The sequence below is a fragment of the Clinocottus analis genome, unplaced genomic scaffold (assembly GCF_023055335.1).
Source record: "Clinocottus analis isolate CAN_PGR_092001 unplaced genomic scaffold, fCliAna1.0.p SCAF_1, whole genome shotgun sequence".
NCBI lineage: Eukaryota > Metazoa > Chordata > Actinopteri > Perciformes > Cottidae > Clinocottus > Clinocottus analis.
In genome coordinates this window covers 22,151,317-22,165,102 of record NW_027175820.1, presented here as the reverse complement: position 1 = coordinate 22,165,102, position 13,786 = coordinate 22,151,317, and the positions used below count along the sequence as shown (strand labels likewise).

General features: G+C 43.8%; 1 protein-coding gene across 1 annotated transcript in view; it reads right to left on the bottom strand.

The window, feature by feature from the left end:
* Positions 1-8,514: 8,514 nt before the first annotated feature.
* Positions 8,515-13,786, bottom strand: part of trip4 (thyroid hormone receptor interactor 4) — a 73,086-nt gene continuing 67,814 nt past the window's right edge. The window contains exon 13 of the mRNA XM_068573639.1: positions 8,515-8,922. Coding sequence (XP_068429740.1) covers positions 8,858-8,922 — 65 coding nt within the window. The 3' untranslated portion in view covers positions 8,515-8,857. The remainder of the gene's footprint in view (positions 8,923-13,786) is intronic.

Below are 13,786 nucleotides of genomic sequence, written 5' to 3'. Positions count from 1 at the left end.
ATAAAAGTTAAAGTATCAGAAGTACCCCAATCGCTATGCAGAATAGCTCCTCTTACCGCTTTATGTTGTTATTATATTATTATATATTGACTATTGTATTATTCTGTTTCAATAACTAACAAATTTAGTTTGAAATGCATTGTGTATACTCGTAGGTTGTAGTAGTGCATCAAGTCATAGAAGCACATCATTCATGATAAAAGTAACTATAAATGTAAAATACATGAAGTGGAGTGAAAAGTACAATAAATGCCACTGAAATGTATGGAGAAAGTAGCATAAATGGAAATACTCAAGTAAAGTATGGCAAATGGATGTCGCGTACTTAATTAATAGACAGTGTTGTATATATTACCATTATTAGTATTAATACCACACTGTAAACATACTCTGTTAGAAGTAAAGGTTTTGCATTGAAAACGTTAAAGTATAAGTACAATCAGGAAAATTTAATGTAATAATGTAAAAGATACTCAATGAAGACAATGAGCATAAACACCAGAGAACCTGGCAACCCAAACATTGTTTATAATGATGTAGCTGATCAGAAAAAGCCCAAATAGATAATTAATACACATTAATAAAGGTGTTACGACAGCGTAAAAACCCGTATATAAATGGTGTGTTATTAGAAAGTGGTATAGTGGATGCAGTCTATTACAAACACTTAATGAAACATAATCTGCTACGCGCTGGAAATGCAGTTTTGTCGATTGTAATCATGGACACACTGAAGGAAACATTCTTTGTTGATATAATCTGTAAATAATTGCTGGTTTCGCTTCCTTCCAACCACATCGAACGTGCATCTCGATGAATGTCAACACTTTTAATAACTCCCGATTCCACAAAAAGAAAACAATGCTCAGGTTAAAACTTGATCTTCACACTTGGGGGCAAATTGAACATGTTAGACCTGCGACTTTATAAGCCGTGTTCTAATTTCACTGAACTGAGAGGGAATATCTCTGAGAACAGTGAGCCGGGGGGAAAAAAAAGGAAAAAAATGAAGCTTCCAACAACGAGACCCTTTCATTTATGTTAGGATTCCGACTCTCACCGCTCCACGGATAACCTTTCATGTTTACGAGCTTCAAACACCATGAAGGCTTTAAGTCGTTGTCTCTCTCAGCGCTGGTTTCCCAGGCAACAAGAATATGATAATGTTGCCTTTGACATGACAGAAGGAATCATCTCGCTAGCAAACAGAGACAACAGGCACAGGGAGGGCTGGAGGGAGAGGCAGGGGGAGGGGGGCTGAATTAATGGACTCATTTTCACACAGAGGGGGGAAAGCAGCAGCAGCAGCAGCAGCTACTCACCATCCTCCATCCATCCTCCATCTTCCTCTATTGCCTCCAATGCATTCCTGCTGGCAGGCACACTCATGCCTTCCCCCAGGGAACAGCCAGCCTCCATTGGAAAGCTAAACAACCGTCAGAGGCAAGTGGGGGTCTGGAGGGGACAGATTTCTGATGATGACTACCCTTCAATGCCGAGGCTCCAAAACCCAAAGTGCTCTCATTGATGAGCGTCGAACCAACTTAGAAGAAGAAGAAGAAAAAAAAACAAGACTGAAATGAACAAGCTGTGTGGACGCCATGTGTTTTCCATCAGTGAAGAAAAAAAAAAGGGGCTAATCAGCCAGCCATGTGGAATCACAGAGGGGCTGGCTTGATTTGTGTGATCATCTTTCCATTACTCTATAAAAGAAGCTGTAAAGCTCTGAAACCCATGTGCACGAGACTTGCTCCTCAGCACATGCTCGGATTAAAGATCCGTGTCCAACGATCATAGACGCCAGTAACATGTACAGCCCAATAAAGTGACACTGTACGAAACAAACTAATTCAAGGACAAATCATAGAATATGAGGGAGTATTGAAGCAATATTAACAGATTTCACAGATTCAACAAATTGATTTTTACCATGACCGAATCCATTTACATTCTCCAGGCTGATGTGGCACAAAGCACAATCATTTTCTTCTGCGTTACATCTGCTGGTTTTCTCGAGGCATGTCTTCAGAGATGATTAAGGTCGGGCCACCACTTGACTCAAATGTCTTGGGATGGGTTGCCGTGCCATTTTGTGCGGTCCTGCATGATCCCCAGAGGATAATCCCTGATCCACTGAGGTGTCCTCAAGCGCCACCACAAGCTTCACCCTTTTGGTTTTGAGTGAAATATCTCAACGATCATCAAATAGATTTTTGTGAAATTTGGTGCAACCATTCTTTGTCCACAGCGTCTGAACCTCCATTACTTTGGTGATCCATAGTTTCCTCTTTACCAGCAGGATGTTGACTTGTTCGCTTCATTTGTTTGTTTTTTGTGTGAAATGTAACTACTATTGGACGGATGGCCATGAAAGTTGTTGTAAACATTCATGCCTGCCCTCAGAGTAAATTGTATTAACTTATCTTTACATCTAGCGTCACTATCAGGTAAATATTTTTGTGTATTTGTTCAATACATGCGATTCATGACAAAATACCTGCAAAACAAATGAGGTTCCTATCTGCTTTAGCTGTACTCTGTGTTTTCTGCCAATTAGCTAATGTTAGCATGCTAAAGTGCCGACTTAAGATGGTGAACATAAGCAAATGTTAGCATGCTAAAGTGCTGGCTTATAATGGTGAATATAAACAAAATGTTGGCATGCTAAATAAAAGGCTTAAGCTGGTGAACATAAACAAATGTTAGCATGCTAAAGTGCTGACTTAAGATGATGAACATGGTGAACATTGTCCCTTATTAACACCAGGGACCCTCCAACATTTTATTTGAGTTTCCGTATTTAAATATCACCATTGAAAGTAAAAAAGTAATCTGTGGCACTACTGAGTGTCTATTATATTGGAAGAGAATGCGTGAACGAGGGCTTCACAGCCAAGGTCTCGTTACAGGATATTCAAATGGAGGGGGAGAGGAGTCGTATGTTGGTTTCTTTCCCCTGAGGGTTTTTTATTCTATTGTTATAGCCGTGCAAACTCCAGTGAAGGTGCTCTACCATTAGCGGCTAATGGATGGGAGTCATGCTGACAGCAACATGCATTAAGCTAAGCAGAAATACGTCTTTGTGACCATGATATCGACAAAGGTCAGAGAATTAATCAAGAAGGAGCAGTAATGTCACTAAAGTAATACTGAGTACGTCTTGCTGGGGGAATTATTTTAAAGCCAAGTCGCAAGACAGATGTGGTTCCTAGAGGACTCTTGGGTCAAATATGTGACTTAAATATTGCAGATTATAATATATATATTGTATTATGTTTGTCTTTCAACATAATCTGCCCCTCTGGGATCAAGTAATGCATCTTTTTTACTCCATCTTATTTGGGACAAACTGAGAATTTGACCCAATTAGTCAAGCAGAAGTCGTACCACCGTCATGAAGCATCTTCACATGTCAACTAGAAAGACACATGTAGTCGGTCTGGTGAGTGTATAGTATTTCTTTCTGAACATTTTCTTTTGTCGTCTCTCCAAATGTATATTTTGTCAAGTAGCTATGTCTGTCATCACATTGCATTTGAACCGTCACGAGAGTAAGAACACATTGTGTAAGCCTGCGGCGAAAACTGGGTTTGTATGTATTGTCGATCATATAGTGATATGCTAATAGTTAATCCAGAGTAATCACGTTATGTATCTGTTACAGTGACTGCTCCTAAGAAAACAGAGGCCTGGAAGGGACTATTTTACATATTCAAGAGACTAAAGCTTGACAAATCACTGTGTTCAGAGATTTAGCCCTCGTGACAGCAGAAGCCTTGAAGACAGACTATCATCTGAGCTGTCTTCTGTGTGGCGTCATGTGTGTTCAAAATCTCTAAGAAGCTGTGAAGATGTCCCGGTGGGGGGGCGAGGGGGCGGGGCATTGATATGAACACACAAGAGTCTCTTTAGTTTGGAGTTTCTATTATTTCACCGGGTGTTTCTGCGATACTCTCTTTGGAAAATCAATGTGGCCATCTTTTTAAATGTACCCTGCTACGTCTGTGTTGTTACAGGTACCAACTCACTCAGCAGGGTCAAAAGGTCACGGACTAAACTGATCACTTATCAGTGGATCTTTAGAAATGGCAGCGAGTAAAAGCCATTTGTGATGGGAAATCCATTTTTAATTGAATTTATGCATCTGCTCTCCCCTTTGAGGACTCACAATCATTTTCTTGTCAAGCCAGAAGCATTTAGTAGAGTCGGTTGGCTCTTGGTTCGTGTGCGGCCTTTACGGATATTTGCACAACAAAGATCTCCTTTGATCCGTCATTTGTGGGGGGAAAAAAAGGTAATTTATGGACCAGACATTAACATTTACTGTCGCCCACACCTCAAGGGCAAACAGGTCGCAGCTCCTTGTGGAGAGAGAACACATACAGACATTCACGTCTTAGATCTTTCCCTGCATTTCACCCACATGCCTCCGAGGGTGGAAGCTTTCAAACGTTCATGCGCTTCCCGTCCTCAGATGGGGCCCACCGTGTACCTCTGGACTAACCAAAGTCGACGAGCCATGACACCCCGGAGACGGCACAAAGGCATTCTGCTCTATTTAGCTCCTCTATAAAAGACTAGTACCTATATAAAAGGTATCCTATCAGGTCATATGAGTCACACGGGGCTGTGAGCAGTTCATGCGAGCTATAGTTCGACATGTCATGAAATGCGCTTATCCGCTTTTCTCGCCCAGATACGAAGCCATACAGCCAGCCTCGTTTCCAGTCTTTGTGCTAAGCTAACTGGCTGCTGGCTCCAGCTCCGAAATTATCCTCCCAACACAGGAGTGGTATCAATCTTCTTATCTCTGTCTCTGCAGTGTCTCCCCAGACCGTTCCTTTAATCGATCTTTAGTTCCCCCAAAGTGCTGAGATTACTTCCTGTTGGAAAAAAAAAAAACCCCGCTGAGGCGCTGCACGTGTAAAGAGATGTGGCAGAGCCGTCGAGGTGATGAGCGACCATGGCGATGATGTCAATGCATCAGATCCCGCTGTCAAATTGTCTTCAATGAGCCACACACTGACAATATCCTTTTTCTAAATATTTCCTTTGTACATCCACCCGGACTCGACAGGCAGAGCGCTTCTGTGACACGTTAGGAGATGGATGAGCCACAAGCTGCTCCCAGGTTGTATTGTTCCCCAGCCTGCCGCCACCTCTTCCAAAGTGCTCCAAAGGATAATTCCTCTTCCAGGCCTGTGGGGATGGGGGGGCGGATGAGGGGGATGGGACCCTGCGCCCTCAGTCCAATCAGTCTCTCAGCAAGCACACAAAGGTCCTGCTGCTTCTACAACTGGAAACTTGGCTTGATGGCGAGGAAGGCACACTGCTGGACTGGAGTCAATTGCATTTAATTTCAATCAGGAGATTCAGCTGGGCATCTTCTTCAGCCCGAATGATAAATAAATACATTAGCATTTTCACGTCTAATTTAATTTAAAACCTTGGCTAACCGGATGAAAGTCGGATGGATTTTAGATGGCGATCTTATTGGTGCTCAAAATGAGATGTCGCCCCGCGTGTTACATTCCTCCATCCACTCTGGTTCGCCTCCCCCTCTTCACCAGCGTCATTAACAGCCGGCTGGCTGGTTTGTGGTGTGGGAGAAGACGCCTCGGGCACACTGATGGAACATAGAAACACCACTGATGATGGCAAGAGGCTGTCATTTCAAGAAATGGATTGATTTTTTTTTTTGGTATATAGACTTATTTGCTTTTTGGTGGAAAAAATAGATTTGAAGATTGATACCAGTCACATGCAGTCAGCAGCCTGTTAGCTTAGCACAAAGACTGGAATCAGTCGGCCTGGCTTTTTATTTTGCAAAGGCACCAATGCGCTCAAGATGATCGTGATTGTTTTTCAGAAATACTGATATAGTTTGTGGAGCCGGACCTTTAGCGACGACACAGCAACTCTTTGATAAAACACGCTACAGCTCGCCCGTTTAATGCTTATTAAAAACTGTCTTTGCAACATTTATGGTTTCACATGGTATCATGTGCCAGACTGTATTTTTTTTTTTTATCTCTGAGAAATGAAACAGCAGAGCCTCATTAATGGGCTTTAGAGATGCTGTCGGGTGGACTTGCTTGTACCTTTGGACAGAAGCAGTCTAGCTTTACTCTACGCTGAGCTAACTCTCTCCCAGGAAGTGAATGAACGCAGTTCCCGAAATGTCGAACCACTCCTTTAAAAAAAAAAAAAACACACAGACAGGACGATTTGCAGATAACTGCCGCAGCTCACTGCGGCTCAGACAACATGGCAGTTTTTTCTACTTAAATAGGTCACCTACAGCATTCCTCCCACACGAGTACATCACATCTTTTGTGTGTGAAAAAAAAAACCCAACAACACATGATCTTATGGTTTATCTAAAGAGGCTTAGTCAAAAACTGCATGTGCTTAATTGTTCAGCATGACGGCACAGAGCCCTTGTTTATGTGAACTTGGGATGAAATGCCCCTGATCTGGAAGACAGAAGAAGGGCCCACCCACAGGGCAAGTAGCTGTCATCGTTGATTCACTGGGGGCTGAATTTAGTAAATTCTTAAGCAGCCTGTGTGAAGAAAACCCACCTTCTATGGAGAAACTCTACAAAAGAGACCTCTTACATTCTCTGGGTGGGAGATTACTGGGAGGGCTGGTGCAATTATGCGTTCTCATGCTGAATTGAGTGGAGCAGAGAGTTGTAGCTAATCTGCAACTCAAACAAGAGTAAATCTTAGCTCATCAACGGCGAATTACAATGCCAAGCACAGGCAAAAACACAACAACTCGGGGATGGGTGTGTGCCGGTGATTCATGCTCTGCTTTTCAAACCGCGGTGAAATAACGCCCTCGGGCGAGAACCGTCTCAGTCAAAGAGCCACTCAACACATTTGGAAGGGAAATAAACACACAGCAACGCAAGAACAGGTAAAAATGTGGAAACGCAAAATGACATTACATTGGCAGGATATCAAGCGGAGCCTGTCACAACAGCATTTGAACCAGAGGAAGACTTCCCCAGAAGCAGATGCCAGAAATCTGTGCGAACGTGAAAATCAGAAAAGGAGATCTAAATAGATTGCGGGTCGCAGTCTGTGCATGTTCCCGGAGAGATTTACGTCTCACTGAAGATTTGACTCGTTAAAAAAAAGAGAAAAGAAAAGGAAAAAAAAAAAAGGAAGTGAAGATGCAGGGCCCGACTCCACGACGATAACCCGGGTAAATAGAGGGCTTAACGCAGGTCTCACGAGTGAAACCAAACTCTTCTTCGCGAGTAAATAGTTCATTCAACACTCGAGTGCAGTTCTGCAAAAGCCCGATTGTTTGGGTTTCAGCAGCACGGGAAAAAAAAGTGAACGCAGGAATGCTTTTATACCGAGGACTCGACAACGCGAAGCATCTGCAGTTAATCCTGAAGGATTTCTGATCTTAACACGGTCACTTAAGTCAACACACAACACTTGCGGTGTGCAATCACGTTGAAGCATCTTCGTGATCAACAAGAGTGGGGATTAATGGCCGAGGCCACGAATCCCACTGATGGGAAAACAGAGACGCAGCATCGCCCTCAGCTGGGGTTAATACATCAGATTCCACTTAAAGTTGTAAATCCTTTTTTATCACAGCAAACCAATATTTATAACATTCATGGTTGGCATCTATTCTGCTATATAGCCATTAAATGTGTTTACACTCATTGAGTACCTCCCTATAATTGTAGTCTGCCATTCCATTCAAACAACGTGCTCAAGCCATTTCAAGAAAAAGAAGACTGTGGGGGATAAAAACATCTTTGTGTCCAAAGAAGTGTTTTCCCCTCAGTGCCCGGTGCCTTCAGGTCCAGGAGAGCAGATAAAACGCCATCCAAAAAGTCGAATAATTAGTCCATGAGCCGGAGGGCTTATGAAGGCGGTGCTTTATACCCTTTGAGGCCGGATTTTTTACAACCCTGGAAAGTTATTGCGGCGGCAATGGATTTCTCCTCCCGCTCAATGCTCGTGAGGTAAACAACATAATTACTACAATGCTTAACTTTACACGGTTTGATGCGAGGAGGAATGTGCACATGCATGTACTGTATTTGATTAGTCCAAACAGTGTGTTGCTGGGTGCCTGTTGGATTAGGTTGACGAGCAGGGGATCAACATACTCACTTGACGGCCCCCGCATTGTTTTGGCCTCCGTGTCATCCCCCCGCCCCCCCGCTGAGCCAAGGAAATGGTCTCATTGAGATGAATGACAGGGCTGTGTTTTTATATAGCGGCGCTATTGTTGGTCTCATGATGTTCGGTGGGTGAAGGGTAACGACAGGCCGGCCTCCGACGAGCAGAGCGGAGCGGCATTTATCTCGTGGCTTGGAGGATCTTGACTTGAACGACGACGCTGAAATGTTTTGTTTTTCGTCTCATAAAAGCCGATGAGCAAAAGAAAACAAAGTTCAGCCATTTCTGGTTTATTTCTTGTGCTTTGAGAAACAAGAAGAAGATGGAAGAACATTTGCTAAATGATGCCATCTGTATATCAAAAGGAAATAGTTCTGTTTTTTTTGACAAATCAAATTTTTAATTGCAATAAGAGAAGCAAACAATTTAACATTAAGGAACTTTTCTTGTTTTATGCAAACAATCAAATGGAGACAAAGCAGAATGTAGAAGTCTGTCAAAATGATTATATGTCTCTGTACTTTTCAGCACTATTCCTAATGCAAAGTTGCAAATGCAAGCTGATATTGATAATATGTCAGCGTTAATAACTCCTGGTTTAAATGTCAGCACAACCCAGCGGAGAATGAAGCCATTTGTTTGAAAACTTAATTTGCCGTGTTCCCATGAGATCAGATCAGTTTTTCCTCCTCCTGACGTCACTCTGCGGTGGATTTGACCAGCCCCTTCTTGGCACCCTGGTGGTAGTGACTCTCCAGCTTCCCTGTGAGAGAAAGGAGGTGAAAGGAAAGGGAGGTGGAGGAGGGAGACAAGAGGAAGGGATGAATCAAAACATCATCAAAGGGACAGTGACCTCTCTGAGAGCTCAAGGCCAGCTGATTAGAGGCGGCCACGGATAGAGACACACACAGTGAGAGAGCGAGAGGCCGATCAGACCTTGTATTCCAGGCCAAAGAGCGATTAGACCACAACCACGGTGTATTTTATGAGTTATATAGCTGTACATTCAGTGTAAGGGTTAGTGAAAACTACATTTACAGCCTCGGTCGAGTTGAAGTTTAAAGTGTCGTCACTTCATTTTTTTCTTCTTTTTAAATTCTCATAAATAACTTGTGAATTCTTGAGTCACGGCCAGAAACGCACTTTGTAAGGTCACAGCGATCTTTGAAGGCAAAAAAATTCTAACGAGTCCAAAAGTGAACGTTTGTGCTCGAGGAGAACGTGGCGCCTCCAGCCACGGGAACATCTTCCCCCGGGTCAGAGGTGGATAAGGAGCTTTTAAAAGCGGACCGATTCTCTGATCCGGTGTCATGGTTGTTCACTTTGAACTCGACTAAGGAGGTGAAGCATCTCAGCAATTCACAGCCGACAGCAAAGGCCGTGGAAGGGGAAACGCAGGTACGCTGGTGCCTCCTGGATGTCAGCGATGACCATTAAACTCCTCTCGTATGAGTCACTCAATTGAGTGCGATAGCTGTCTTGAGTACATGATTGAATATCCCTCCGGTGAATGGCATCTCTTGATAGTACACAGTGGATTGTGTGGTTTTTGTTCTGAAAGGAGACAACAGCTTCAGTACGGTAAAAGGTCAGTTTGGATTTTGAGCTTTTCTGCAATCCAAAGAAATCCCGAGAATGTGGTACTGTATTTATTATATTTCCGGGGGGGAGAATGGAGCGGAGTAGGAACATAAAAGCACTGTGGTCTTATTGTTTTCAGTCTGGAACATGCTTCAAATTAATAAAAGAGGCTCTGGAGGCCTAATTAGAGTAAGACACAATGACGTGGGAAATGCTATAGAAGGGGATCTAATAATGACCCCTGTGGGACACCTTTGTCAACTGACTTTGATTTAAAGCCAGCCGCAGCCTGAACTCGAGCAGAAACCCGATCTGCACCAGGTGTAAACTGAATTGACACCAAACTAAAAAAAGAAGGAAGCGCCGTCGATGGTAACTAATAAACATTACACCGCACAATCGGTTTCGTACCCAATTGATGCGTCCAAAGAATGTTAATGTCCGTGCATGTTTCGTGCTCTGCCAAGAATGTAACAGTCAAGGATTCCTTCATCAATCTCTTTTGTTTGGATTTGGTAGCCGAGCCGGTTAGCGGCACCTGTCCTGCACAGACTTGCCGATTAGCAGCCTGCCATTTCAGAGCCACAGAACAGTAGCCTCCATTGTTGTGAAAATCTCCATGGTTATTATTTATTGCCCGCGGATTCATGCGAGGCTCAGATGAGAAGCTTTGCGAAGATGAAAACAGCTGAGAACTTAAAGAGGGATTTGGTCAAGTTGCTATTTATATAAAGTCTTGTAGCTATGGTGTGTAAACAAAACCCCCTTCAGCCGCTGACTGCAGCTGACCTCCTTAACGCACTGTAACCGACACCTCCCCTTCACAATATCAATCAAAATATCAACTCCTTCCATTAGCGCTCATGCTCGGACAACTCGGGGCTCCCCGCTTCGTCCTTTTTTTTCAGTGCCGAACAACCTCAGCTGGGCTTTGATAACCTGCGCTGACCCCGTCCATAATGGCAAAGCAGAGAATAAGCTCTGTCTGACTAACACAAGCCTCCTGCTTGTCAAACCACAGCATTAGCCGGCTACTTTCCCCACGGCTGAGGCAGAGGATGGGGGGGAATGATACAAGTGTGACAGGCAGGGGTGGTGGTGGTTGTCACTTGTGCTTTCTTTTCATGTTGTCACGTTATGGCTGAACTCTGTGGGTAGTAGCAGCATAAACAAGGTGTTTAGGAGAAGTGCTGTTTGCTCACCATTTCCAAGTCTGTCTGAATGGCTGTCAGTGTCTGTCTGCTCTGCCAGGAGCGAGTGCTGCTTAGGCGTGGAAACACCTCTGGAATTTTATTTTTTTTGGGGGGGTTGTACGCTGCCAAGCGGTTATCCGAGATAGCCTGAACGATAACTCCACCGTAACAGAAATGCATAACTCTTAATTCTTTTTGGGTGTTGTTCCAGTGAGCGCTCAAGTCAATATTGTGGAAAATTGCTTCTGGCAGTTTCCCACCCTTGTGACATGTCTGTGAAATGTTTGAGAGAGTGTGTGTGTATATATATATATATATATATATATATATATATATATATATATATATATATATATATATATAAAAAAACACAGGTAGGTATACTGATAATACTTATTTGGCTGATGTCAGCACAGTTAGCCCGATGGGCATCCAAGCATAAGGACATATGGACACTGAAGGTTGCACAAAGTCATTATTTCTTTTTAAAAACATTTTTCCCGGGTGTGGCGTATTAATGTCATAGATCACATATTATTGACATTGTATACAAGTCCTGTAATTAAGGATCTCAAGGCCAGCTGGTGCCGCGCTGAACTAAGATAAACAGGAGCAAAGACATTCGAAGCCACACAACTAAATAAACAGCTAAACTAAACAAATGATGAAATCTTTGCAATGCTTGACGCAATGCTTCATTTGGTGGCTTGAATTCAACCTCATTCATGCTGCCAGCTGGCTGCAGGAGTCACAATAAGTAAGTCTTACAACCATATATAAAATAATTCTGATGTATGCATTAACAAATACATTTACCAAGGAAGGATCCATGTTTTTTGTTTTTGTGTCGACAACTCCTGAGGGAAATCTCATTGGCTGCTAAATGCGCGACTCTGTTCACCAGCTAGTTGCTAAATGTGCCTGTTTGCTATTGAGCGTTGAGCAGGTGGCTTACAGTTGGGATTTTAGAGCCTTTTCACTGGAAACAGCTAAATGCTGAGGCTGAAGGTGCGCTGTCAGTGTGGGGCAAGGAGAACCAGTTGGGGCCAAAAACTAAACTAAAAACATGCTAAAAAAACGGTATAAAGCTCCATAGAGCTCCATAGAGCTGATGGGAACTGTGGCCAGGTGATAATGCAAATGTACATTTTTTTTAGTATTCTGTCATTGCGGTTTTTACTGAATCTGTGGATCATTCTGCAGAACATATTTAAGAGATTACCGAGCTGGTATGAATGACTGGGATTATATCCGCATACGTTCCCCTCCGTGGCTATAACGTATCCATAAAGTCACCTCTACATGCTTAGAAATGATGACACATTGATTACATAATAATGCAAACGCACCGGACGACGCGGGCTAGACGAGCTGGAGAGGCGGAGCGTTCCAGTTTCAACTGAACCAATTCAACACCATGACCAGTTTGTAATGTCACCCCTGCTTGCATGTGCTACCATGTGACATAACTTGAGGGGGTTGGGGGATTTCCAAAACACAACTTGACTGAGCCCTTCAGACAGCAAAGTCATCCGTTTCGAGGAGCTGCTCGCCCAGCTGTTCACTCACAGCAAGATTTTCCAGGACTCTCACATTTTCCATGTGTGTTCAATCGTAGTTAGGCGCTGATGTTCGACCCCTTGTTAAGCGTTGTCGTCCTTGTTCTGAGCTCTCATGTCACAGTTTGGTCCACAAAGCCGATTCTGATTACCGACTGTGCTTTCCTTTATCCCCCCCCCCCCCATCTATTTTTTTAAAAGGGTGAATCACTTAGAGTTCGTCCACTTCTTTGGCGTTTTGCTGTCCTGCCCAAGTGTTTCTCTCTAATGCCGGGAAACCCGTGTGAGGAGTGCGTGTCCCTTAGGCAATTTCCTCAACTTATTAAAATACGTCCTTGAGTGAAATTCGGACAAATAATGAGGTTTTATTTTGTACAACTGGGCCCCACGAACAAGCAAAAAAACAACAACAACCCGAGTGCCGGTAAGTGGGCCCCTGTTGTCACGTCTGTCATGGGTTTGTATGAACAAGTCAGACTCATTATATTCGCCAGCGGAAAGTCAATCCCCGGCAATGTACCCGTATTCCTCGGGTGAAGGAGACTTCTGTTAATGGCTCCGGAGCTGCTGAGCTGTCGCATTTCAGAGGAGGTGCTGCGCAGCCGAGAGAGAGAGAGAGAGAGAGAGAGAGAGCTGGAGGGGAAGGCGAGTAAGAAGAGTGGGGGGGAGGGGAGTGAAGGAGTGGGTGGAAAAAACAGGGAGACAGCAAAAATGAGACAGAAGGGATGAGAAGAGGGGGGAGAGGGAGGGAGGTGGGAGGAAGGGATACAGATAGGACAGGCAGGAGCGAGAGAGAGAGAGAGAGAGAGAGAGAGAGAGAGAGAGAGAGAGAGAGAGAGAGAAGCATCGATTGGCTGAGATAATTTCCCATTGATTGCTGCACTGTTTGGAGATTGCAGGAGAAAGGTTTATTGCCCACATGCTGCAGCTGGGGAGGAGGCCATAAAATAAGCACAGGTTGTCTGCAGAGGGCTGGCGCTCCATCATCAGGGCTGTAAAACATACACACACACACTCACACACAAACACACACAGGCGCTCATACGTACACACTGCACTCAGATACTCAGCCTACATATTCATACGACCGCGTGCATATTATTCCCATTACACATCGTGGGAGAACACAGCTCGTCGTACTCGCGTAATCCCTTGAAAAAGCCAGGGGCAGTAGTGCAAAGAGTATTTATTAGACTGAAATAGAGGTCCATTGACATCCTCCCTGACATCAATAACACGCAAGCCCATCAGCTTCCTTGCAGTAATAATCACAAGAATAATTGGCTGGTTTGCT